Source organism: Eschrichtius robustus, chromosome 17 (assembly GCF_028021215.1).
Source record: "Eschrichtius robustus isolate mEscRob2 chromosome 17, mEscRob2.pri, whole genome shotgun sequence".
In the NCBI taxonomy this organism is placed as follows: domain Eukaryota; kingdom Metazoa; phylum Chordata; class Mammalia; order Artiodactyla; family Eschrichtiidae; genus Eschrichtius; species Eschrichtius robustus.
This window is the reverse complement of record NC_090840.1, coordinates 82,482,057-82,509,595: the sequence shown is the minus strand read 5'-3', so window position 1 is coordinate 82,509,595 and position 27,539 is coordinate 82,482,057. Positions and strand designations below refer to the sequence as shown.

At 50.0% G+C, this 27,539-nt stretch overlaps 1 protein-coding gene across 2 annotated transcripts in view; it reads left to right on the top strand.

Moving 5' to 3' along the window:
• Positions 1-27,539, top strand: part of COL22A1 (collagen type XXII alpha 1 chain) — a 242,295-nt gene that overhangs the window by 46,560 nt on the left and 168,196 nt on the right. For both annotated transcript variants that reach the window (XM_068525749.1, XM_068525748.1), the window contains exons 6-11: positions 5,186-5,461; positions 14,579-14,659; positions 15,849-15,965; positions 18,418-18,462; positions 20,431-20,493; positions 24,748-24,786. In XM_068525749.1, coding sequence (XP_068381850.1) covers positions 5,186-5,461; positions 14,579-14,659; positions 15,849-15,965; positions 18,418-18,462; positions 20,431-20,493; positions 24,748-24,786 — 621 coding nt within the window. The remainder of the gene's footprint in view (positions 1-5,185; positions 5,462-14,578; positions 14,660-15,848; positions 15,966-18,417; positions 18,463-20,430; positions 20,494-24,747; positions 24,787-27,539) is intronic.

The window sequence follows — 27,539 nt, the reverse complement described above, 5'->3', positions numbered from 1 at the left end:
AGCTTTAAAGTTTCATTAGGTCCCACTTGTTTATTTTTGTGTTTATTTCCATTACTCTAGGAGGTGGGTCAAAAAAGATCTTGCTGTGATTTATGTCGAAGAGTGTTCTTCCTATGTTTTCCTCCAAGCGTTTTACCGTGTCCAGTCTTACATTTAGGTCTTTAATCCATTTTGAGTTTATTTTTGTGTATGGTGTTAGGGAATGTTCTAATTTCATTCTTTTACATGTAGCTGTCCAGTTTTCCCAGCACCACTTATTGAAGAGACTGTCTTTTCTCCATTGTATATCCTTGCCTCTTTTGTCATAGATTTGTTGACCATACGTGTGTGGGTTTATCTCTGGGCTTTCTATCCTGTTCCATTGATCTATATTTCTGTTTTTGTGCCCGTACCATATTGTCTTGGTTACTGTAGCTTTGTAGTATAGTCTGAAGTCAGGGAGTCTGATTCCTCCAGCTCCGTTTTTTTCCCTCAAGATTGCTTTGGCTATTCAGGGTCTTTTGTGTCTCCATACAAATTTTAAGACTTTTTGTTCTAGTTCTGTAAAAACTGCCATTGGTGGTTTGATAGGGATTGCATTGAATCTGTGGATTGCTTTGGGTATTACAGTCATTTTCACAATATTGATTCTTCCAATCCAAGAACATGGTATATCTCTCCATCTGTTTGTGTCATCTTTGATTTCTTTCATCAGTGTCATATAGTTTTCGGAGTACAGGTCTCTGACCTCCTCAGGTAGGTTTATTCCTAGGTATTTTATTCTTCTTGTTGCAATGGTGAATGGGATTGTTTCCTTAATTTCTCTTTCTGATCTTTCATTGTTAGTGTATAGGAATGCAAGAGATTTCTGTGCATTAATTTTGTATCCTGCAACTTTACCAAATTCATTGATTAGCTCTAGTAGTTTTCTGGTGACATCTTTAGGATTATCTATGTATCGTATGTCATCTGTAAACAGTGGTAGTTTTACTTCTCTTCTGATTTGGATTCCTTTTATTTCTTTTTCTTCTCTGGTTGTTGTGGCTAGGACTTCCAAAACTATGTTGAATAATAGTGGTGAGAGTGGACATCCTTGTCTCGTTCCTGATCTTAGAGGAAATGCTTTCAGTTTTTCACCATTGAGAATGATGTTTGCTGTGGGTTTGGCATATATGGCCTTTATTATGTTGAGGTAGGTTCCCTCTATGCCCACTTTCTGGAGAGTTTTTATCATAAATAGGTGTTGAATTTTGTCATAAGCTTTTTTTGCATCTATTGAGATGATCATATGGTTTTTATTCTTCAGTTTGTTAATATGGTGTATCACACTGATTTATTTGCGTATATTGAAGAATCCTTGCATCCCTGGCATAAATCCCACTTGATCATGGTGTATGATCCTTTTAATGTGTTGTTGGGTCCTGTTTGCTAGTATTTTGTTGAGGATTTTTGCATCTCAATATTCATCAGTGATATTGGTCGGTAATTTTCTTTTTTTGTAGTATCTTTGGTTTTGGTATCAGGGTGATGGTGACCTCGTAGAATGAGTTTGGGACTGTTCCTTCCTCTGCAGTTTTTTGGAAGAGTTTGAGAAGGGTGGGTGTTAGCTCTTCTCTAAATGTTTGCTAGAATTCACCTGTGAAGCCATCTGGTCCTGGACTTCTGTTCGCTGGAAGATTTTTAATCACAGTTTCAATTTCATTACTTGTGATTGGTCTGTTCATATTTTCTCTTTCTTCCAGGTTCAGTCTTGGAAGATTATACCTTTCTAAGAATTTGTCCATTTCTTCCAGGTTGTCCATTTTATTGGCATAGAGTTGCTTGTAGTAGTCTGTTATGATGCTTTGTATTTCTGCAGTGTCCGTTGTAACTTCTCCTTTTTCATTTCTAATTTTATTGATTTGAGTCCTCTCCCTCTTTTTCTTGATGAGTCTGGCTAACAGTTTATCAGTTTTGTTTATCTTCTGAAAGAACCAGCTTTTAGTTTTATTTATCTTTGCTACTGTTTTCTTTGTTTATATTTCATTTATTTCTGCTCTCATCTTTATGATTTCTTTCCTTCTGCTAACTTTGGGTTTTGTTTGTTCTTTCTCTAGTTCCTTTAGGTGTAAGGTTAGATTGTTTATTTGAGATTTTTCTTGTTTCTTGAGGTAGGACTGTATTGCTATAAACTTCCCTCTTAGAACTGCTTTTGCTGCATCCCATAGGTTTTGGATCGTCATGTTTTCATTGTCATTTGTCTCTAGGTGTTTTTTATTTCCTCTATGATTTCTTCAGTGATCTCTTGTTTATTTAGTATTGTTTAGCCTCTGTGTGTTTGTGTTTTTTACGTTTTTTCCCCTGTAATTGATTTCTAATCCCATAGCGTTGTGGTTGGAAAAGATGCTTGATATGATTTCAGTTTTCTTAAATTAACCGGGGCTTGCTTTTTGACCCAAGGTGATAACTGAGACCAAGTAGTCGTAGGGAACTGGGGAGAAATGATGGGATTCTGGATGTGTAGTTTGAAAATAGAACCAACAGGGTTTGCTGATGGATCTGAGCCGTGGCGTGCCCCCCCCGAGGCCCCCCCAGCTTGGACTCGGGCCTTCCTCTGCTCTGTACGGTGCTGGGAGAAATAGAAACATTGGAGAGAAACCCATGTCCTCATGAAGCTCCCCAGGTGGCTCAGGGGTACGGGGCTCAAACAGGTGAAACTAATTTCAAGAAAGAGACCAGGTTTAATCATGATTATTAGATTATGCTTACGAGAAGTTTCAGGTTATTAGTCAGGGGTTCATAGTTTTGTTTTTCACCCTAACCGTAACATACCGGCAGACAATGCAGTTAGAAATAAATTTTAGGTTCCCCTTGGCTGTGCTGAAGCCATGTGGGGGACCCGAGACAGAGAAACCAGAACACCTGGGTGGTGTCATAAACACTGTGGCTGGTTCCCTGCAGGGCAGTGGGCTCCTTCCTTTAACCTCGGGGCTCTCATTCATTCATTCAATCATTCATTCCCTTTCTGTTGAGTCCTACTATATGGCGTGTGTTGTCCTAGCCACTGGGGTTAAAGAGATGAGCAGTAGAGACAGGGTGCCTGCTTAAAAGGACGGGGCGGGGCGGGGCAGGCAAGAAACGGGTGGATTAAATAAATGACCCAAAATGCTTTCATACACTGACCCGAAATGCTATGAAAAAATAAATAAATCCACGTGCCTGAGGATGGGAGAGCAAATGACCAGGTTAGAATCCAGTTACACGTGTGTGTCAGAGGAGGCTTCACTGCGGTGATGTCTTTGAACTTGCTTCATTTATTATAGATAATATTTAGAACAGTGCCTGATGTGTAAGTGTTTTACATATCTATAAATTCATTTCATTCTCATAACAACTCTATCAAGTAGGCACTATCATCAGTGCCATTTTACAAATGAGGAAACAGCACAGAGAGGTTAAAAAACCTGCCCGAGGTCACACAGCTTAAAAATGACTTGCCAGTTTGGGTGTGGGCAAGCAATAGACAACCCAAATTTTTGAAGAGTGTTTTAGTAAAGTGTCTCGGGGTAAGGGAGCTGATGAGGTTAAGGGTCAGGGTTAAGGAAACCAATGAAAGATATTGTGGTGTCCTGGGATTAGCAACAGCAGGAAGCTCCTGCCCGGGGCCTGGATGGCCTGGGCAGGGAGAGGTTGGTGGTTAGCGGAGACGTTGTGTTCTGGAGTCGTGGAGGAGGGAGAGCTCCCAAAGGGCCCTGGCGCGTGGAGGAACATGGCCGTCTGGAGCCGCAGGGAAGCTGGGAGGGCAGGAGAGTCAATACCAGACCCCTCTCTCTTCCTGCTCTTGGATTTCCACTCCCGTGGGCCAGACTAACTGGAAGCCAGAGGGCATCGGAGCCCAGGTCAAGAAGTCAAAGGTCAGAGTCTGGGAGTCCAGATCCAGGTAGAGAGAGGTGGAGCGTGGATATCAGGGCAGATGGAGACTAACCCCATGGAGACTGGACAAGAATATACCCTTCTATCCATTCGCTCAGTGAATACCTATTTTCTACGCCACGTTATGTCCCCCACCTCCGTGCGCCGAGGGAGTGTTGATCTTGCCCACTCCTGCACTCCTGACACCTAGCAGGTTGCTTGCCTGTCACAGAGGATGTTCAGTGAGTATCGTGCAAGGGTTGAAAAAATAAGCACGTGGATGAGCATACATTCATTCATTACTTCATTCATTCATTTTTTAAAAAATTTATTTAATTTATTTTACTTTTTGGCTGCGTTGGGTCTTCACTGCTGCATGCAGGCTTTCTCTAGTTGTGGCAAGCGGGGGCTGCTCTTCGTTGTGGTGTGCGGGCTTCTCATTGCGGTGGCTTCTCTTGTTGTGAAGCACAGGCTCTAGGCGTGCGGGCTTCAGTAGTTGTGGCACAAGGGCTCAGTAGTTGTGGCTCACAGGCACTAGAGCGCAGGCTCAGTAGTTGCGGCGCACGGGCTTAGTTGCTCCGCGGCATGTGGGATCTTCCCAGACCAGGACTCAAACCCGTGTCCCCTGCATTGGCAGGCGAATTCTTAACCACTGCACCACCAGGGAAGCCCCTCATTCATTCTTAAAAGGCAGAGGAAAGTAAAACTTTCTTCCAGAGTTTTCAAGGCATTTTGCAAAGGGCTGGAGGGTAATCCAGTGAACAAGACAGCCAAGGTCCCTGCCACCGAATTGCTTTATTCTCCCAGGGCTTCAATTTTATCTTCCAGGTGAGAGAGAGTTTGGGTTAGTGGATGGGGTCTCAGACTGGCACCTGCTATCTAGACACAGGCGGATTCTGTTTTGCCGCCTGCGGTTTTAAAAGAAGCTGAAACCAGTCAGGGTTTCTGGTCGGTCTCACAGAACAAGCCCCTCCTCACCAGTCCCCTTGTAGTTTCACAAAGGTGCTCTTACCTGCATGGCCCCTCGGGTACTTGAGATTTTGACCCCTGGATTAACGTGTGAGCTCAGATCTTCCATTTAATACAGGGTGTAGAACAGCCTGTAAGGTAGATGTCAGTAACACCGTCGTAGTGAGGAGGACACCAGGGCTTAGGGATGGGAAGTGCTTTGCCCAAGGCTGACCAGCTGGTGAGGGTCACGGCCAGGATCCGACTCAGGTTTGTCGGGTCTGACTCTGCGATCTCCCCTCCCCAGTTGCCCTCTCCTCCCTTGGTCCCATGCAGCTCAAGGGGCCCCTGGTCCTCTCCTCCCCAGGTGTCCATCCGGCTGGACGGCGAGAACAAGGCCATGGAGTACAACGCTGTGGGTGCCATGACGGATGCCGTCAGGGTGGTCTTCCAAGGTCCGCGGGTCCATGACCTTTTCAACCGGGACTGGCACAAGTTGGCCCTGAGCATCCAGGGCCAGAACATCTCCCTGTACATAGACTGTGCGCTGGTGCAGACATTGCCCATCGAGGAGAGGGAGAACATCGACATCCAGGGGAAGACCGTGATTGGCAAGCGCCTCTATGACAGCGTGCCCATCGACGTGAGTACTGGCGGGCCTTCCGCAGCCAGGTCCTGGGGTCACCAGGGAGAAGCCTCAGGAGCCAGGTGCTCCTGACGTCCCCTACACCTGCCTGTATCATTTGTCAGCTCATCATCTCGCACTGTCTTAGGAGGGAGGACCCTGACTCAGAAAACTGCCATATCACCATCACTCATTCATTCACTCATTCATTTAATTATTTAGACACTTAATCATTTACCATATATATATTGAGCACCTACTGTGTGCCAGGCACTGTGCTCTGCACTGGGGGCACGGGACGTATATCTACATGTATATGTAGACAAATCGATGGGCAGAGAAATAGAGTTACACAGTTCCCTGTAAATTTAGACTCTTTTCCCTTCTTCTCTGATTGTAAAAAAATTGGAAAATATAGGAAAGTATATGGAAACTAAGTAAAAATCATCCTCATTTCACCAACTAGGGATATTAACTGGGGAAGACTCAGTGGCTGGTAATAGCTGTCCTTCCATCACCATTCCATCCATCAGTGGTCTTTCCTTCCTTGTTCTTTCTTTTCCCTCCTTAATTCTTTTTTCTTTTCTTTCACTTTGCTTTAATGTATCTTTCTTTCCTCTACAGATGCATTCCCACATCTATACACACAGACACACACACCATGAATGTGCACACACGTAGCACATGTACACTCACGTGCTGTCTTCTGGCTGAAGTCAGCTTGATCCTTCCGACTGGGAGCGTCCCCTGCTTCTCGAGAAGTAACCAAATCATGATCTGGGATAGCTCTTTCCAAAACCATTTCTTTTATTTTTTACACATATATGTATTTCTGTTATCAAACATAGGATTGTTGGATGAGTGCTGGGTATTTTGAAATTTATGTAAATAATGTGCAGCATGTATAGTCACGTCTTGCTTTTTGTCTCTCAAAATTATGTGTCTAAGCTTTTATTTCTTTTAGCTGCTGCATAATACTTCATTTTATTGTGCATTTTGCTTATTTGTTCTCCTGTTAGTGAATATTTAGATTGTTTTGATGTTTCACCAGCATAACCAGCAAGTCTTGGGTCTTGAACGTGCTGGCACATCTCCAGATGTGCTTTCCTCATGAAGAAAATAGGGTAACACGTGCCTTTGAGGCTGGAGATATATACCAGTTGGGAGAGTTTCTCTGGGGCATTCAATGATTAGATTGTAGGGTAAACAATTTTTGACTTTCCAGCATATTTTAACTTCTCAACAAAGTGACAGAACATTTATGTGTCTACCGGCAACGTATGAAAGACCCATTTTCTTAGATCCTCACCAACACATTGATAGACTTTTTTTTTTAACGTTTTTGTTGTTGTTTTGCTAATCTGATGGGCGTACGATGGTATTTTATCGTGGTTCTATCTGCAGTTCCCTGATTACCACTGAGCTCAGAAATACTTCTGTGTGTTTCTTGATCGCCTACTTGATTTCCACTTTGGTGAATGCCAGTTCATAGCATCTGCCTGTTTTTACAATGATGCTGTTTTTCTTTCTTTTTTTTTTTAGATTTTTTTTTTTTTTTTAATGTGGACCATTTTTTTTTTAAGTCTTTGCTGAATTTGTTACAATACTGCTTCTGTTTTATGTTTTGGTTTTTTTGGCTGTGAGGCATGTGGGATCTTAGCTCCCTGACCAGGGATCAAACTCGCACCCCCTGCATCGGAAGGTGCAGTCTTAACCACTGGACCACCAGGGAAGTCCCAATGCTGTCTGTCTTTTCTTAATTATTTCTAGATAATCCTTATATACTCTGGATACTAATTGCATATTTATTATATAATATATTTATTATATGTGTTGCAAATATTGTTTCCTGATCTGTTAAGGACAAACCATAAACTAAAAAAAATGAGTAAGTTTGACTACATCAAGATTCAAGAAATGGTATTGTGATATTGCAGGTTTTCAGTAAGAGTCATCATCAGGAACATGGTCACTGCCGTCACCATTACACTATCTTGGTGGTACTGGGATCTTTTCTAAGCAGGAAAGTGATTAGATTCCACACCCTCTAAGGCACCCATCTGTATTATATAGCTGAGTGCTAAGCAGGGGATCAGGGATCAGACTTGGGTTCCTTGTAAACACCATCTCTCACCACACACTTAGCCCTGGTAGGAGAAGTGGTCATCGCCCCACCTACACCCCCCAGGCCACACACAGCACTGCCCACACCAAGCAGCTATCCACACCCCAGGAGCAGCCCTCAGCCAAGGACTGGTGGCAGTTGGGGTATCAGTACCCCAGCTCCCACAGCTCTCAGCACCCTAAGTTGCATTTTCTCCATGGGCTCCCTCAGAGCTCCCCGGCAAGTCTAAATTGCACTTGCCCACAGTGGTAGTGTCCTTGATAATAACCCTTTGCTGGCTAACTCGCTTCCCAGCTCTGCTACTAGTACTTCCCAAATAAATAAACAAAACAAACATACTACTTTCACTTGAATAAAGGTCTCTGGGTCTGCTAAACCAAACGAAACTAAAACATCTGGGCCAGTGACTGCAGCTGTCTGTGCCTCTGTTTTCTCTTCTGTAGGATGGAGACCGTGACTCACCCCTGTCGATGTGTTTGTGAGGACTGTGTGCGATAACTAATGCATAGAGAGCAGCTAATGGTGCCTGGCACGTGGGGAGTTCTCAGGCCTGTTAAAGGCAATAGAGCCCAGTGATTAGGAAGGTGGGCTCTGGAGCCAGCCTGCCTGGGCTCAGATCCTTGTTCTGTGTCTGTGTATCCTTGGAAATGTTATGAACATGTCAAACCCTCAGGTTTTGTTGTGGTGGTGGTTTTGTAACCAGGATTGCATTGCAGCTTGTGTGCATGAGTGTAGTTATGCTGGTTGCTAAAATACTGAAATAGTCTCATGCTGGTTGGTAAATAGCAGCTGCCCAAGCCCCCCACACACACCCGGTGCCCCATCTCCATCTCAGCTGCTGGCGCTTATCCTTCCCTGGGGCGCCCCAGGTGGCCCATTCTCTAGCAAGTGAAGGGTAAGGAAGGGCCTGAAGCAGGCAGTGTCAGGGCCCTTCTGATTGCAGGGCCTGTGCTTACTGGTTGTTAAAGATGCTGAGTATCTCCCTGACTCTAACGGGATGATGGCCATCCTGCAAGCAGTGATGGTACCCGGTGACATGGAGGCTGTGAGGATGGGACGGAGTGATCCTCGGCAGGAGCTCAGCACGGTGTCGGCACATGTTAAGCCTGTGAAGAGTGCCAGCTGTTCGGAAAGTGAGGGTGAAGAGGTGGCCTGTGCTTCAGAGATCATACGGTCTAGGGGTGGGCGAGAGAGGGTGGCCGAGGGCACAGGTGCCCACGCAGGCATCACTGGGGCTGCTGTGCTCTGGGTTCCTCTGCAGAGCCCCTTGACCCGGCCCTTTCCCCCTGAACTCCTCCTCCTGCAGGTCCCACTGATGCGGAGCTCGGCCCCTCTCACCTGCTCTCTGCAGCTTCTGTGACGAGTCTTCTTCTGACCTTGGTCTGGACCCGCCACGGGTCATTTTGTTCTGGTTTGCTCAGCATCCGGTGGATTGCGTGCTCTGTGCCTTGGAGTCTCAGTTATTGTGTGGAAGCGATGTTCCCCTGAAACTTTTTCCAGGAAGACAACGTGGGCTTAGACAGTCAAGTGCCTGCACCTGGGGGCATGTAGAACGGAGGAGAGTTGAGTGCAGGGGCTTCACAGTTCGGGATAGAGGGTTTTCCTGGGAGGGCGACTCACCAGACCTGGCCTTGTTTTGGGTGAATTAATGCACAGAGATCAGCTCATCCTGAGCTGGGGGTGACCTCTGAGAAACTGGCTGGGGGGAGGGAGGGGATGAAGGAGTGCAGGGCAGGGGATCTGAGTGTCTGCTCTGTGGTCAGCCAGGCTCACCACATGGTCACGGGCTGGGTGACCTTGGCAAGGGCGGAGCCTGGGAGTTTCAGTCTCCTGTCTGTGAAATGTTATTGCTTAGAGGAAATTTATTATTAAGAGGATTAAGAGATATAGGATGAGTAAAACATTTCAAATAGCCCATGTGCACAATAAGTACTTAATAAATGTTAGTAAGTAGTATTACTACTGTATTTTAGTTATGCATATTTAATTATAGAATAACACTGTTCATTATATTACTTATATGCACACCTACTGTGGTCCAGGTACTAAAAATAGAACCTAATTTGATTCTCATAACACCCGTGAAATTTGTAGACTGTTCCTATTTTTAAATAAGCTTTGGTTCAGTGAAGCTAAATTAATTCACTCAATAAACACATATTTTATTTTATTCTTTATTGAGGCCTAATCATATATAGTAAAATGCACAGATCTTAAGTACGTATTTTGATGAGTTCTGTCACATGTATATGCCAGGGATGGAAAGCGGTAAATGCGCACCGGCTGCCCCAAACCTGCCGCCTGGCCCTTCCAGTCCGCGTGGGCAGCGTCAGTGGGACTCATGTTAGTGCCTCGTGTTGTGCTGTGGGGTTCATGTGATCAAGCAGGTGCTGCCTGAGTGTCCCGGGTGGATAGGAGCGCCCCAGTGGGTGGTGACTGCTCTTTCCGTCTTGTGTCTCAACACTATGTTTAATGAATAGAGAAAGACTTTAAGACTCTGACTTTAAGCCGCTTATGGTCTCATATAAAAGGAAAGGATCACATTGAGATCTTTCCAGTCTCTTTGAATTACTTTTTTGATAACAGTAAGCATCAGATATTCTGGGACCCAGAGGAGAGGCATCCGACCTTAGACGAACAGGGTAGGCGGATGGGGGAAGACAGGAGGGGGTAGGCAGGGGTGGCTTCCTGGAGGCAAGTGACTTCTGGCATGAGCCTGGAAGGATGAACTGGATCTGTCTGTGCGCACGCAGGACGGGAGGTGGCGGGAGCTGAAGCACGGTGGGGGGGCGGGCGGGGCGGGGCAGGAGGCAGGGCCAGGCCTTTCTAGTGCACAGGGCCTGGGATCCACCTGTAGGTGAAGGGGCAGCAAAGGTTGAGGAGGGTGGGGAGAGCTCAGGGCTGTACTGGAGGACGTTCCCTGGGGCTGCAGAGAGCAGGGTGGATGGAAGGAGAAGGCGGGTGAGCCCTGTTAGGGAAGGAGGTGAGAGGCCAGGGCCTGGGCTGGGAAAGGGGGCAGGGCTGGGGGCTGGCCTGGGGATCCTGGCTCCCGGGTGACTCTCTGCTGAGGAATGTGCAAGAGAAATGGCCAGGCAAGTCAATGGGCATCTAGGCTGGTGGGCAGGGAGCCCGTCTCCGAGCTGCGGGGAGAGGAGACTCAAACCCTTGGGACCCGGGGCCGGGAAGGGGTGCTCCTGGGCTCTGGGGGTCAAGCTGGTCTGGGACCTGCCATGCTGGGACCCCTCCCGCGTGACTCCCCGGAGGCCCTGCCAGCCTTCCCTCCGTTTCCCGCTCCTGTGTCCCAGGCCTGCCCAGCTCCAAATCCCAGGGGATGGAGCTGGTCGCTGAGAAGCCATAGCCCCTCTCAGGAACCAGAGGGATTAATTTCTGATGCCCTCCAGCTCTCTGGGTTCATTGCGTGGCTGGTTCTCGCGCTCGGGACCAGCCCCCGCTCTCTCGCTTGGAGCAGCACAAACCCAGAGCGGCGCCCCTTCCCCTGCTCAGTGCCCTGGAGCTGGTGGGCTGCCTGCTTCGCTGCTCTGCACCAGACCCAAAGCCGCGATTCAGTTTTGGGTAAAGAAGAGTCCTCCGGAGACAAGAGCATTCAGGCTCGACTGGGCAGAAGGGGGCTGGGGCCGCGTTTGCCCTCCTTCCGCCCCGGTAGTGGCGGGGGGCAGGCGCAGAGCCCACCCAGAGTCTGAGCAGGGGCGCCGGTGGGTGTCAGAGCCGCAGGCGCCAACCAGCCCCTTGCTCTGTGCCACCCACCGTGTTCCCAGAAGTTCTCACGGGCTGACTAGTTCCTCCACGCTGCAGGCTGTGACCTCACTCACCGCATTGTCCCCATTCTGTAAGGACGTTCAGCACAGAGATTGAATCACTCCCTCAAAGTGGCAGAATTAGCAGGCGGGGTTGCAGACCTCACCGTCTGCTTGGAAGTTCTGCCTTTACGTGAGTCTGGGCCTCCAGGTCCTGTCCCGCGCTGCCTCTCAGATTCGATGGTCACATTGGGCCCTTCACTGGGCCCTTTTAACCCACAGTGTGGAGTCTGGGGTCTGGGCTGGCTCCCACTCTCTCCTCCTCTGGCCCGTTGCCATTAGCTGAGGGTCCACGTTGTACCCAGTGCCGGGGAATCGCAGAGCCTGACGTTTGTCAGAGGAATACTGTGCCCCCTTCCTGTTTCGTGCTGGGTTTCTAGATTAAAAATGAATCCTGATGAACTACATGGAGGGAGCATCAATGAACCCCGCACTCCTTCGTAAACCTTCCAGAAGCGTAGGCTGGGGCACTTGTGACCACGTAGCTCAGGCTTGAACACGGTGGGGAGAGACCACGGCACCCTGCAGCTCCACCTGCCGTGGACGCCTGTGTCTGGCCTCACCTGGTCTTCACGGTGCCCTAGGAGTCATGTCAGCATCTCCGTCTGACAGAAGAGGAAACCGAGGCTCAGGGGATTGGGTGCCTTGACCAGCCGCTCTGAGAGAAGAGCAGGGCTGAGGCTCAGACCCGGGCCCAGCTGATCTCAGATCCTAAGCTCTCTGCGCCCTGATCGGTTTCCACACTGTAGCCAGGAAAGGGTCACCAAGCTGCACATGGTGGACACGGAGGGAAACTGGGGCTGGAGAGAGGACCCTGCAGTAGTTCAGCCTGGAATTGCTGAGGTTGTAAACGGGAGCAGAGATCCCAGGGGGTGGGGGCAGAGGGGCATCAGGAGGTGGGCTCCCTGACATGGTGGAGGGAGGGGAGAGGGAGGAAGGTGGGACAGGGAATGGTGGGATTCCAGGCTGTTGGAAGGGACCCCTCCTGGCTCCCAGGCCCTGCCGCCCACCCTGAGTGCACTTGTGCAGGCCCCAGGCCACCTGTGCTCCTCCCTGACCCTGACCTTGCCTTCCTTCTCCACCTCTGTCCCTGCGGCCTTGCCAGACAGACCCAGCCGCTGAGCATGTACGCTTGCTAATGTAGAAAGCAGGACCCTCTCTTTAAAATAGGCCTTGTTCCAAAGCATGATTTTGTGTTTTGTCATTTTCTCCTGTCTGTGGGCTGGTGTCTCTACAGGAAATACAACAGACAGACAACTGGAATTGTTACTGTTTCTGCTGAGTTGAGTCTGTGGGGTGAGGGCTTACACCTGCCGGGGCCTGTCCCAAAGCCAGGAGGGTGAGGTCGAGCTGCCTGGCCAGCTTGCTCAGGGCCTTCAAATGCAGCACAGACCGCAGAAGGGCACAGGGGAGGTGCAAGGCTGGGAGCATTCAACGTTGGTGTTAATAAAATGAGCATCCGTTGATTTAGCTCAATTTCCATTCGATAAATGTTTGTCCATGCGTGGTGTATCCACTGAACCATTCATTCTATGCCTCGGGACATCTGCTATGTCAGGAAGTGCTCTGGGGCTGGGGGTACAGAGAAACACAAGAGATAGGAGAGGCCTGCCTCACAGAACTGCTGTTCTAATTGGAGAAACACAGTTTAAAAAGTAAACTGAGAAATGCACACAAAGGAGGCATTGTAGTCATTGCTTTTATGAGGATGTACAGGATGACAAGTGACAGGGAGGGCCTGGGCTCTGATGGGTGGTTACAGAGGTGAAAGGTGAGAGGAGCCAGCCTTGTGAGGAGCTGGAGGGAAAAGCAGCTGGGAAAAGAGAGCTCAGTGTGTTTGAGGGCTGTGGGTCAGGGTGGTGAGCCCAGGGGGAAGATGGACACACAAATGTATGATTACCATGCAGTCTGGTATATTCAGTATTAGCTGTATGTACAAGGAGCCAAGTGGTGGAGAAGAGACCCCGTGAACTCTTCTTGACAGTAGAGGATGTGTATCAGTTATCAGTTGCTGCATAACAAATATCCCCCCCACCCCCGCCCAGAAAAGAGGGATGAAAACAACAGACACTTATTGTCTCATAGTTTCTGTGGTTCAGGAATCTGGGAGGGGCTGAGCTGGGGGGGTCTTGCTCAGGGTTTCTCATAACGTCGCTGTCAAGCTGTTGGCTATTGCTGTGATCTTGAAGTTGGAACAGGGCTGAAACACCACCTCCAAGCTCATGCAGGTGGTTGCTGGCAGCCTCCCGTGGGCTGTTGGACTGAGGGCCTCAGTTCCTTGCTGTTGGATTGCTGACAGCGGCCCTGGTTCCTCCCTATGTGGGCTTCTCCGTGGGGCAGCTCCCTGCCTGCCAGCTGGTGACCCCCAGGCTGCGTGATGTGAGAGAGAGAGAGAGAGAGACCGTGCGCGCACGCACAAAGAAGCCAGTCTTTCTGTAACTGATCTCGAAGTGGCACGCCATCACTTCTGCCATGTTCTGTTCCTTAGAAGCCAGTGACCAGGTCCCTGCTACACTCGGGGGTGGGGAGGGGAATGAAGCTCCACCTCTTGGAGGAGCATCAAAAGATCTGTGGGTGTATTTTTACGACAACTCCTGAGGGGATGCCTCAGCGTGGTTGCTAGTTTTCAGGGGTTTTCCTAGAAGAGAGACCACGTGCAGAGGCATGGACGTGGCAATCCGTGGTTTCATTTGCTGTGCAAAAGCATATAAGCTTAAGTAGGTCCCATTTGTTTATTTTTGCTTTTATTTGATAGAAGCAAATTTTTAATATAAAAAAGTTCACTTAAGCCACCACGTGGACGTGAGAGAGTTGAAAACAGGGATACTCTGAACCTTTGGAGACTGTTGGTGGCAGCACCATGGCAGGGGCTTTAGTGAACGCAGTGGCCACGGATTGTGGATGGGAGGAGGTGTGTGAGGGGCCTGAGCTGTAGCACATTCAGAGCAGGAGAAAACGCTGCCCCCAGTCTGTGCTGACTCACCTTGCGCTTGGGGCTCGCACTTGTAGAGGGAGAGGGACGGGCTGTCTGTACGTGAGACTTAGGCTCCCTCTGAAGTTCAGCTCAGGGTCAGACCACACAGGACCCTGAGGAGGAAGTGGGCCTGATCCCTGAGCAGCGCCTACCTGAAACCAGGGAGGATCTGGGTTCCAAAGCCCCCAAAACTCACCCTCTGTCCTCGCTTTCCCTCCCAGTTTGACCTACAGCGGATCGTGATTTACTGTGACTCCCGACACTCGGAACTGGAGACGTGCTGTGACATCCCCTCGGGCCCGGTGAGCAGAGACTCTGCATGGAGGGGTTGGTTAGGGGGGAATGGGTCCTTGGCTTCCCGAGGGAGGGGACGTCCTGGGCCCCGGGGTGGGATCAGGGGACACCCGCCATCGCAGTGCACCCTGGGAGGGAGCCCGGTGGTCATCGCTAGGGTTCCATTTCCTGGTCTGGCGGGCGTGGGTTGGGGGAGCGGGTCATGCAGGTCTGTCCCAGCCTCGGTCTGCAGCCCCCGGGGCTGCAGCTGAGCGATGAGGCCCAGCTCTGGGGAGCACGGGGCAGAGGCTGGCAGGAGGGAATGGCATCCCTGCTGCCGGCGCTCAGAGCGGGGAGGCCGCCGTGCTCTGCGCTGCTCAGCAAGACAGGAGGAGGCAACACGGGGTCAGGAACGGCGGGCAGAGGCTCCTGGGCCCCTGGCGCAGTTCTGCCTCTCCCAGGGCCTCCCCAGCTCCGCCTCGGTCCAGGTCCCTCTCTCTCCGTTTACCAAATACCAGTTCCAAGGGTGCTTCCATAGTCCTGCCGCCCAGAGTTGAAGGCTGAAATCCATGGACTCGGCGGGCGCAGGCCCCGGACGCAGTGAGCACTCGGTCAGCGTGTCCTGTGTCAGGACGAGGCGGGGGCACAGGCACCCGGGGTGGTCGTTACCAGGGCTGGGGCTGCGGAGCCAGCTGAGCCTGACTGTTGAGAGAGATGAGAGAAAGGAAAGGGAGGGAGATGGGTAAGAGCAGGAGAGAATAAAGGGAAAGAAGGAGTGGGGGGAGAGGAAGGGAAGAAAGAAGGGAGGGAGGGGGCTGGCGAGGGTACGGAAATAAGTCATTACGGGCACACCTGCTGGGTTCCTGCGTGCCAGACTCCGAACTGGATGCTTTCTTCCTGTCCCACTAACTCCTCCTCACTGCATTTTGATGGAAATGCCCTTGTCCCCATTCTGCAGAGGTTAGCACCGAGGCTCAGGGGGGTTAAGTGGTTCCCACAGGCTGCTGAGAGGCCAGTGAATTGGCTGAGACTGTTGGCCCACGCCAGTCTGACTCCAGGGCCTCAGGGTGCCAGGACCTGCGGTCAGACGCTACTTGCCCTCCCTGCTCAGGCTCCAGTGTCCTCAGGGTTCCTGGCTCCCCTTTGCCTGCGCAGGGAAGCTCCAGGGAGCGGTGCTGGGCAAGAAGCCAGGTTCTGACCACTGTGCTTTCCTTCCAGTGCCAGGTGACCGTGCTGACGGAGCCCTCACCCCCGCCCCAGCCGCCTCCCACCTCCGGCAGTGAACAGATCGGGTTTTTGAAGACTATCAACTGCTCCTGCCCAGCTGGAGAAAAGGTACCATCCACAGTCCCCTTCAGCCGCCAGCCCAGGGCCCCAGAGCTGAGTGGGGCAGCGTGGTCAGCAGAACCAGCAGTGGAGGTGGGAATTTCCCATCATGCACGTGGGCTGCCAGGGCAGGGTGGCCCCAGGCTCCAGGTGACTCTCTGGTCAGGGGACTGTCCTTGCTCCTTGGGCTTCTCCCTTCTTGACTTCTGTGCACGTTGGGAGGGGAGCTGCTCAGACCCAGCTGTGATGAACATCTTCCTGAAGTTCATAATGTCTTCCCAAGGCGCTTCTGGCTCCTCCCGGTCTCCTCTTCACTCGTGTGCGACTAAACCAGCCAGATTTGCTTCGAGAATAAGACTCTGCATAGGCAGCGGCTGAGGATTTAGGTGTGCTCTGCAGGACACACCCTCATCCCTTTCTTCTCAATGTTCCCTGTAATTAGCTGGACTATATGATCTAAATGCATATATGAGTAGAGTTTAATGCCTCTTGTTTCTAATTTTAAAACCTAGTATGTTTCTGACCGCCACCACCGCCCTTTAGCCTAGATGAAATGTCTCCTCGAGTGCCTGAGGCCTTCATCTGTTTTTCTGTGGACGAACAGCCCTCTTAACAAGAAACAAGTTTCCACTGTTTGAGCAGAATAAACAGATATGTGAGGATGACGAAATCGAGATGGTCTCCGTGAAGATCTGCTCGACTGGTAGCCCCAGGGCCCTCGGTCTACAGCATTCAGTGTATCCATCGCTCTGCCTGCCCCTCCCAGCTCAGGGCCGGCACGCAGGAGCTGCTCCCCAGCTTTGCGAGGGCCTTGGGAGACACAGACAAAGACACGAAATCGTGGTTGACGTTCATTGGGGTGGACACACTTTAAGAACTTCCTAACAGTTTTGTATCAATAAGCCGCCTGTCCTGGCAGCCTCTCCTCCCTCCCTTCTTCCCTCTCCTCTGTTCTCCTTCACACGCTCCTTTCTTCTTTCCACCCAGAGACCCCCTCCCAAGGAGCTCTCAGTCAAGTGGGGTTGTCCAACCATGGCCCAGCTGGCTGGGAGGCCGCGAGGAGCCAGCTCGGTCACGCTGCGAGCTGAGGCTTCGTCTGGGGCGTCGGTGAAGTTAGGGGCTTCCGGCCTGGTGCTGGGTTAGGATTGGGAGAAGCCAGAGAGGGAGCCAGGGTGGGTGCACCCAGGGCGCTGGGCAGGGATCCTCGTCCGCGCCCCTGGCAGGCTCAGGCGGTCCACAGACGACGTGTTGATCCGGTTCTCACCCATCAATGTCATAACGAAAGCAACTGTCCAAACCCAGATCCTTTTGAATTCTTGTTTTCCATTGAAAACCCCAAACGGAAAGGGTAACTGCAGCAGCGTGGGGCTTGGCCCACTAGCCTGCAGACTGTGCCAGGGAGGGCGGCCGACGCTAGCGCTGCCCGGTTCATGGTTTCCCCGGAGCCCTGCCCTGGCGGGGCCCCTCGGGAGGAAGTCTGGGGTCAAGCAGGCCTCCATCCTCTCTTCCCGCCCACCTTCTCACTCTCCAGCTCACAAACACCTGCTGGGTCGCCACTGACCCTCCCGAGCTTGGCTCACAGATGCCCTCCCCCACCTGTCCCCACTCTGTGTGGCCCCTGGTGGGTCCTAGTTGCCCTTCTACCCTCATCTCACTCCCCTTTCCCCTCCCAGTTTCTAGGCGGGCAGGAAGGTCCTGTTCCTCTGCGAGTCACGATCTTTCTCTCCTTCTGGAATTTGCATATGTAGCATCTTACGCCTAGCACCTCTTTTCCCTCCCGCCACCCCTTTGAATCTGCTAATGCCTGTTCTTCCTTCAAGACACCCCCAAAGAATCCTTTTCTGATCCCGTTATTATTGTCTGTATGATCTCCCTCCTCCCTTCCTCCCTGCCTGCCTGCCTTCCTTCCTTTCCGTTCTTCACATCCATCCATTCAATACCTACTCATTTAGCCCCTGCTATTTGGGGCATTATGACCCTTTCTTTCCCTCTTCTTCCATCGACCATAACAATTATCACATTGGATTAAAACTGCCTACTTGTCTTTACTTCCATACGCTCATAAACTCCAGACGGCAAAGGCTGAATCTTTCCATGGCTGTTTTCAGCCACTATATGAAATAGTGGTTGAATTGATGGATAAGTGGACCCAGGGTATGAAGGATGGATGGAATGGCTTATTGGGTGATGCCACCCAGAGTTTGAGGCTGGCATTGGTAAATTGATGGATGATCTTTCCACCAGTGGCTGTATTTGGAGGCCACGTCTGAGTTCCCCATGTAGGTTGGCAGTTTGAGAACGGCTGCTCAGCTCCACTGAACTTTGTCCAACTTATTGATCGGCACGTGGCTTACTAAGGGGCTGGCTTATGAGCAGGTGGAGGGGATAGCCAACTAGTAAAGAGAGAAAGGGGGAAATTAAAACAGAACCTTACTTGTTTCTTTTGTCTTTCTTCCTTTAGGGTGAAAAGGGCTTTGATGGCCCAGTGGGACTCCCCGGCCCAAAGGTCAGTACCGGAGCCGGCAGAGAAGCCCTTTAGAGCGTGAGGTCCTTTCATTTGCTCTCTTTGTAAGAAGGAGGAAAAAACTCCCCAACAGTGGTGTGTTAGATTACTGTCCTGCGGGGTTTTGCTTCTGAGCTTGTTGAGATGGAAGGCTAGAGCAAGTGGCATAAAGTCCGTAACCTCTGAGTCCCTTCACGGTTCAGAGCGTCCATTTCTCGGCCTGAGCGTGTGATCGAGAAGGAGAACACGCATGCCCGGGCTCAGGTGCTGTTCGCTCCAACAGGCTCGGCCCTCCGTGGTCAGCTAACTCTGCATCAATCCTTTCAGGCCTCTATATGGCAGAAACTTTGGGGGTTGCGCTTTAAAGAGTCTATTTGTTCAGGATGCACGATCTGTTTGCTTGACGTGCGTGGAATTCTTTCTGTACACGTTTTCCAAACTCACGAATTGCTCAAGGCCAGGTGCCTCCTTGTGGGCTCCTCCCTCCTCAGCCGTGGACCGGCCTCTTCTCTGTCCACCATTGCCCAGGTTTATGGCGTTTACGGAGCTGGACAGGGCTGTCGTCTTGCATCATTGTTTCGGTCTCGGAAAGCTGAGACCCAGAGAGGTGTGCACTGCCCGGGGTCACACAGAGGCTGAGGGAAGAGGTCAGCGTTGCCCAGTGGCCGTGACCTGGTCTGGTGTTCGAAAGGGGCTGAGTGTGATGGTGCAGACACCTAGCGATGACTGCATCCCCTTCCCTTCCCTCCCCCCTCCTCCCTCTCCCCCTCCCCCTCCCCCTGCCTCTGTCCCGCCCTCTCTCCCTCTTTCTCCCCCTCCCTCTCACCTGTATTACTTATGTTCACATTCATTCAGTGCATCACCATTGAACATCTCCTAAGGTCCCTTTTGTCTTCTCCCTTTTTCCTTCCTCTGTGTGTACCTCCTTCATCTTCCCCTTCTCTCGCCCTTCTCCTCTCTGTCCGCAGTGTGCTAGGATGGGGAGAATAGACAGACAGACACACGCACACACACACACAGGAGGTCCAGGATGCCAGGTGTTCGCTGCGAGAAAGAGAGCAGGGGCTTCTGCCTTGCTGAGCAGCCCCTGGGCTGTAACCTCAGCTCCTGGGCTGTCAGATGGAAGAAGAGAGCAAAGCTGTTCGGGGGTTTGTGAACCTCTAAGCAGAAAACGTTTGTCTGAAGCAGTGGCCGTTCACGGAGTGACCGAGCTGTGCTGTGGTCGGACAGATCTGGGGTTGTGCGGACGGCAGAACCCGACCCCTGACCCTGGGAGAGAAGATGAGGTGGGAGGGAGGGGATTCTAGGGAGGGAAACAAGTCCCACCACCTGCAGATAAGCCTGGCTGCCCCGTGGCTGATTGGCAGTCCTGGCCCTTTAGCCAGTGTCCCAGCCTGTTCGTGGTTAAGATGCTGGGTAAACACCTTAATTCCAGCGGCTCCGTTTACCTAGAGGTAGCTCAGGTCATATCCGTAGGCGTGGCCTGGTGGATCCTGGGTGCCCAGGCCCGTTCTGGACGCAGGGACATACCAGGGAGCCATGTCCCCGGACTCAGAGCCAGCAGGAAGAGGCATGACAGGGGGTGGGACGCTGGGTTGGGGGGAGCGGGGCTGGGAGGGGGGGGCCCTGAAGCTTTCTAGGGAGGCTCCAGGATGCCTGGGGGCCCCGCCCTGGCTGGGTCCAGTAGGATGCATAGGGGCTTCCGTTCCCGTTCCCAGGGTCAAGCGTGCGATGCTGTCACCCACTTGCTTTCTCCAGGTGTCCTTCGTTCCGGGATTTAGGAGTTTGAGAAAATTATTCAGATGCTCCTTCCCTCTCCGGGGGTGGGAGGCTTGGCCTCATGGGGCAGTTGGCAATGACAAAATCGGCTGCTGCCAGAAAACTGGGGCAAGGTGGGCCACGGGAAGCTGGTGTGGGAGAGGTTGGTCGGAGGACCCGGCCCAACGCTTGTCTCTGGTTTCCACCCCTCAGGGGGACATGGGAGCCCCTGGGCCGGCTGGAGCTCCTGGACCCAAGGGAGAGAAAGGAGATACGGTGAGTGAAGGCCCCTCCGCGTGGCCAGCGTGGGGGACCCGTCTGCACGGGCACAGGAGGCCTGCCGGCCGCTCCAGCCTCACCCTGCACCACCCCGCCCTCACCCCCCGAATTCTGTGCTCCAGGTTGGCAGTGGTGACTCCCCCAACTGGTCATATCTCACCCTGGCCGTTGCATACGGTTTTTCCTCTGCCGGGAATCATTGTGCCCTCTGTCCACCCCCGTTTACCCCTCACCTCCCCTTCCTGCCTGGCTCACGTTTTCGCACCTTTCAGACTCAACCGGGCATAGTTCTCCAGGGTATCTTTGCGACCCCAGGTCTGGCTCACACACCCCCTCGGTGGTCCCACATCCCTGGTGCCTGTCAGTCCCCGCATCAGCTGACTCCCTGATACCTCGGTTCGTGGTTTGTCGGTCCAGCATCCCCGGCATCTGGCCCAGCACAAACTGTGTTCATGGATCCTGCGGTTGATGAGCGAGCACAGTGGATGGTGGGTCAGGGAAGAATTACAGAGATAAATGATTCATGGTGCAGAGTAGGGCTTAGGAGCCACATGGCTGGGAAGCAAAGGCTGGCTCCACCAAGATACTTAACCTTTCTGTCCTCAGTTTCCTCATCTGTAAAGTGGGGAGGATAAAATTAACTGTCGAGTTGCATGATGAGGATTAAACGGGTTAACGCATGTAAACAGTTTGTAACAGTGCGGAAGCAAAGTAAGTGCTATTGTTCCTCTGTTGTTACCTGGCCTGGTGGAAGCACTAAACCCATCCTTCAAACTGCACCTTGTAGCACCAATAGCACAAGTTCGGAGTCAGGTGGACCTCAGTAATCGTCCCTGGCTCCAATCTTCATTAGCTGTGTGACCGTGAGCAGGTTTCTTAACCTCTCTGAAAACCTCGTTTGCTCCATTAGCAGAATAAAGAAAAGAACAACTTTGTCTATAAAATGCCTGGCCCGTGGTAGGAGGTCAGTGAATGAGAGTGAGTATAATCAGTTCCTTTTAGGTTCTCAGTGCTCGGGGGAAACCCGACGACAAGATGGAGCCGCTCCCCTAGAAGAGTTAGCCTGGCAGATACCCCCGTGCCATCATCTGAGAGCTCATGATTGTAGCTAACACCGCCTGCCCTTCTTCACAGGGGCTTCATGTGGGTCCCTCCTTACTCCTTAGAACAGCTTCTTAAACTTAGGCTCATCACTCACAGATGGGATGGATACAGAATTTTCAGACTTGCGTGATGCACTCGTGATCACATCAGGTGCTCTGCCTGTGTGTGGCAGAGGCAGGATTTGAATCTATTTTAATCTGAGTCTTGTGCTCACTTGCTGAGCTACACCTTTCACCCACACCATACACACCTACCTCCTGTGCAGAGGTAGGAAGCACCTGCTCTGTGCAAAATAACATGGAAATAGGAAGAGAGGCTGATACTTAACAGCATTCATGGTGTGCCGGGATCTGTGCTATATGTTTTACAGATTTCTTGCTCATTTAACCCTCAGATCAATGTTGTGAGGTGCGGGCTAGTGAAACACCCATTTTACTGATACACAGGAAAAAACCAGGCTACAGACACTGCCTGTGAGAGGGCACAGATGTCGGATCTCACAGACAAAGCCTGCAAAGTAGCCATTGTAATTATATCCAGAGGACTAAAGGAAGCGACTCGGAAGGAAATAGAGGGGAGTATCGTGACATTATCTCATCACGTATAGAACATAAAGAGGTAGAAATTGTTAAAAAGAGCCAAATGGAAATTCTAGAACTAAATGGAAATTTTAAAGTACAGTCACTGAAATGAAAAGGAAAATCACTCGAGAGGCGTGACGGTAGGTTTGAACTGGCTGAAGAAAGAGCCAGCATTCTTGAAAACAGATCAGTAGCGATCATGTAATCTGAAGATCAGAGAGAAGCAATAATGAAGTAAAATGAGCAGAGCCTCAGAGAAGTGTGAGGGCCTGTGAAGTGCATCAGTGCACACATAACGTGGGTACCAGGAGCGGAGAGAAAGGAGCAGAAAAAGTATTCAGAGAGATCATGGCTGAAGACATCCCGACTTTGATGAAGAGCAGTAACCTACACGTTCAAGAAGCCTCAGGAAGTCCAATCAAGAAAAACAAAAGGAGGTCCATCCTTAGAAAAATCATAGTAAAAAATGCTAACAGACAAAGCAAAAATATCGAAAGCAGAAAAAGAAAAATGATTCCTGATGTACAAGGAAAACCCAATAAGATTATCAGCTGACTCATCACCAAAAATAATTGAGGCCAGAATGCAGTGGAGTGACAAGTTCAAAGTAATAATTATGACAGTGTATCATTGGGTATTTAAGAAATATTTGTAACAACAATAGCACAAAAATGGGGAAGAAGGAATAGATCACATAGGAGTATGTTTCTAAATCTCACTGGAAGTAAGTTAGGGTAAATCTTAAGTAGATCCTGATAAGTTAAGATGTATATGGTAAACGTCAAGCAACCTCCAAGAAAATAATTCAGAACTATATGGTGAAAATATCCTTAAAGAGGTTAAAATGTTGCACTGAAAAGAACTCATGTAATGCAAAAAAGAGCAGTAAAGGAGGAATAAAGGAACAGAAAAAGTCAGGAGACATAGAAAACAAAAAGTTAAATGGCATATGTAAATCTACCTACATCAAAAATAGCATTGCCTGTAAATGTATTAAACAAACCAGTTGAACAGCAGAGAATTTCAGCCTGGACATAAAAACAAGATCCAACTGTATTGTGTCTACAGGAGACACACTTTAGATTCAAATATATAAATAGGTTGAAAGTAAAAGACGGACTATGCACATTCTACAAATAGAAAACATTAGAAATTGGAGTGACTATAACAATATCAGACAAAACAGGCTTTAAAAAAAGTTAATAGAAATAAAGAGGAACACTTTATAATGATAAAAGTGTCGATCCTTTAAAAATATGTAACAATTATAAACATATGTGCACCTAACAACAGAGCCCCCAGATATATGAAGCAAACATTGAGAATTGAAATGAGAGACTTAACACCCCACTTTAATAGTGTGTAGAACAACTAGGAATGTGGAGAAATCGTAACTCATACATTGCTGGTGTAAAATGCAGCTGCTTTGAAAAACAGTCTGGTGGTCCTTAAAGGGTTAAACACGGAATTATATGACCCAGCAATTCCACTCCTAGGTGTGTAACCGAAAGAAATGAAAACACGTGTTCATACAAAAACTTGTCCATGGATGTTCATAGCAGCATTATTCATAATAACAGAAAAGTAGAAGCAACCTAAATGTTCATCACGTGATGAACGGATAAATAAAATGTGTGTCATAGCCATGCAATGGCATGGTATTCTGTAATAAAATGAGGTATTGATACATGCTGCAAGGTGGGTGAACCTTGAAAACAGTTTGCTAAGAAAACACAGGCTATGAAGCCAGTCATAAAAACCCACATATATGATTTCATATATATAAAATGTCTAGAATAGGTGAATTTATAGAAACAGAAAACCGATTAAGGTTTGCCCAGAGCGGGGGGGGGGGTGGGGGGTGGGGGGAAAAGGGGAGTGACCACAATGGGTTTGGGGTTCTTCTGGGGTGATGAAAACATTTGAAAGTTGATTGTGGTGGTGTTGCACCACCACATTTAGTACATTTAGTAAACGTACTAAAAAGCCATTGAATTGTACACTTTATTTTTAGTTAATTAATTTATTTATTTATTTATTTTTGGCTGCGTTGGGTCTTCGTTGCTGCACACGGGCTTTCTCTAGTTGCGGATATGTGCAGGCTCCTCATTGCGGCAGCTTCTCTTATTGAGGAGCGCAGGCCCTAGGTGCACGGGCTTCAGTAGTTGTGGCTCGTGGACTTAGTTGCTCCGCGGCATGTGGGATCTTCCCGGACCGGGGCTCGAACCCGCGTCCCCTGCATTGGTAGGCGGATTGTTAACCACTGTGCCACCAGGGAAGTCCTACACTTTAAATAGGTGAATTATGTGCTCTGTAGATTATATCTCAATAAAGCTGATGTGGAAGAAAGAATAGTACCATAATATTGAGTTGTTGGGAAAATTAAATGGGATAAAACTGACGAGAATCTACCCTCGGTAAATGATAGTGTCTTTTAGAGGCTCCTTGGCAGGGCTTATGAGAAAGCAGCCCATCATTTTGAATCCCAGGGCACATCTGCCATGTGTGATGTCATGCCGTGGAGATACTTCGTAGAAAACCTTTGCCTTCTGCTTTGCTTTTCCAGGGCAGAGGACCTTCTGTCCAAGGAGAAAAGGGTGAAAAGGTAAGCACCTCCCTGCTTTCTCACTCCTCCAAGGGCCGTGGATGTGGCCCGGGAACGGGATGGGGGACTTGGGTTTGGGAGAGTTGTGTGCTGCCGTGGTGCTGCCTGGTAAGAATTTGGGTGGGAGGGGAAGAGGTTTCCTGGGCTGAGTGCCTCAGTGTGTGAAGTGGGAGGGAAGGAAGGGCTTGTTTAGGACGTGGATGGTTCACAGTGCTTAGAGCAGAGGGTACTTAATGGCGCTCATGGAAATTGGGATGCAGAGCTGCAGACGTGGTTTGAGGACCAACATGCGGGGCATTCAATATCAAAATGTGTTCAGGCCTTGTTTGCAGTGATGGGAAGGCCTTGGACGGTCTGTACGTGATCAGACATGCTGAGAAGGTTCGGATAGCAGGTGCCGATAGACGTGAGAGCGGGGCAGACCAGAGGAACTTGGGGAATAGTCGGGAGATTGTTGCAGAAGTACGAAGGCAAGATGATGAGGGACAGAGTCATGGGTGGACGCAGGACTAGACAGGCAGAGGAATGGAGGCCTATTCACATTCTCCCTGGATATGAATGTTGCACCTTCTTTAACCTTCATCAGTCGTGATGATGATGTACAAGCTCGACAGATCCTGGGAAAGAGGGGATTCCTTCTAAAGAGGAAAGCTTTCTTAAGGTGTCAGCCTAGAAGGAGAAATAAAAAGCAGTCACTAAAAATGCCATTTTCCACTCACACCAGCGATTAAAACTACATCTCCCATTTCCCAGGAGAGACAGCCACAGTACTTTGTAACGTACATTTATGTTGGTTATTTTGCCGGAGTCTAGGCACTTGTAGACTCAGAATGCAGGGCATTGGACCCCAGAAGGATATCGTTACTCAGAGGGGGGCTCACGTCAACCCCTTGCGTTAGGGCTGATGGAATAAGGCAGGTGCCACTCTGTCAAGTTACTATGGAAACAGAGCTTTCATGTGCCCAGCTCGTTCTCTCCGTGTAGCACCTTTTATTTAGTCCGTTCATGTCTAGAGATTTACTCTAAGGAGATAAATCAAGGCTGTGCACAAGTACATACCCACACGTTTCGTAATTACAGCGTGATTTATAAGCCAGCCTGGAAACAACTGTAATGCTCTGCAGTGGGCAAAAGGTAACATGAGTTATTGTACAGCTAAATAATACAGTGGCATTTAGGGACACAAAGTCACATTTAGAAGGATGATTAACGACCCAGAAAATGAAGATAGCATTTTGTTAATTTTTAATGAAAACACATTGCAAAATATCTATACAGTATGACCCCGGTTGTGTTTATGGTGTGTGTGTGAGACTCAGAGAGGGAGGCTGATTCTGGGGGCAAACCCCCATTGTTAACCACTGGTTGTCTGCGGGTGGCAAAACTGTGAGGGTATTTATTTTTTCCCTTACTTTTCTTTGTGTCTTCCTTTATTCCACAATGAACTTCTCTTTTTTAACCTCTGTTAAAAGCACAGGCACACACACGCACACATAATAACTACTGCACAGGAATACAAAGCCGTTTGAGAGACAGTGTGACACACAGCGTAACAACGAGCTTTGCACCAGGCAGACCTGGGTCAGTCGAGGCTGTTCCCAAGCTCTGCCATTTGAGTCTGGGTCTCCCGCTGCCTACAGTAGGACCGGCGCCACCATCTTCCACGATTCCTGTGTGGTCTCAAAGCACAGCACCTGGAACCTAGGCGCTCAGCTTTGATAGTTGCCATCATGTTCGGTTCCTAAGAGCCCAGAACCCGGGCACAGGGTATTAACAGGACACCCACATGTTCCTCGGGTTCAGGACTGGGGCTGCCAGAGCCCTTGAAGTCAGGGCGCTCAGCTTGGGTCGTGCTTCCCAGGCAAGACCAACATGCAGCTCCTGGGCCGGCTCGTCCTCTGAGTGACGTGCTGTCCTTCTCATGTGCTGGCGCCACCAGGAGAAACTGACAGGCCCCCTTTCTCCCATGAGCAGCAGCTGCATCTCTGCCCCGTCTGTTCTGGTTGAGCTCAGGACAGGCAGCCTTCTGCTTCTGGAGGCACCTCCCCGGTGCCCCAAAGCCCAGGCTGCAGCGCTGCGCTCAGGACCTGAAGCTGCCGGGCCACAGTCCCAGCCCGGAGACCCCCTCACACATCCGGTGCTGGCAGGAGAGACGCGTAGCTGAATAGACTCTGGCACTCCTGTCTCCGTCCTTGGTTGACATTCTCCTGCGGTTGAGCATTTTTAGCAAAGTCTGAGTCTAGATTGTGCCACATCTGAGCTGTGTGATTCGGGATGAGTCACCTCCGTCTCCGGGTCTCTGCTCCCTCATCTGTGGAAACGAAGGGGTGGGATGTGAAGATGCATAAGGGACCTTGCAGGTGGCAGTTCTGAGACTTGGTCATCAGCCTACCCCCAGCCTGAGTCCCTGGGGCTGTCTTCTGTAACTTGGAGTCTCTGCTTCCCCTCCACGATGCAGCGAGGCCAGGGAGAGTCAAGGGGACAACAGGATCCACAGAGGGGAGAAGGCCACTGGTGACTCATGCACTTGGACAGAGCTTAACTGGCTTTTTTGCTTGAATGTTCTCTCGAAAGCAGTCGCAGAGTACCAAGGGGATTGGACGGACTGGAGCCCGATGTGTCCAGAAATCATGTGACGCTGAATCTTGCTGTGGTTTGTTCTGTGTTTTTTTTTTAAATTTTTGGTGATGTAATCAGCCACTGTGACAATGTGCATTGGCCTATCTGAGGACCAGGCACCGTGTAAGCTGTGT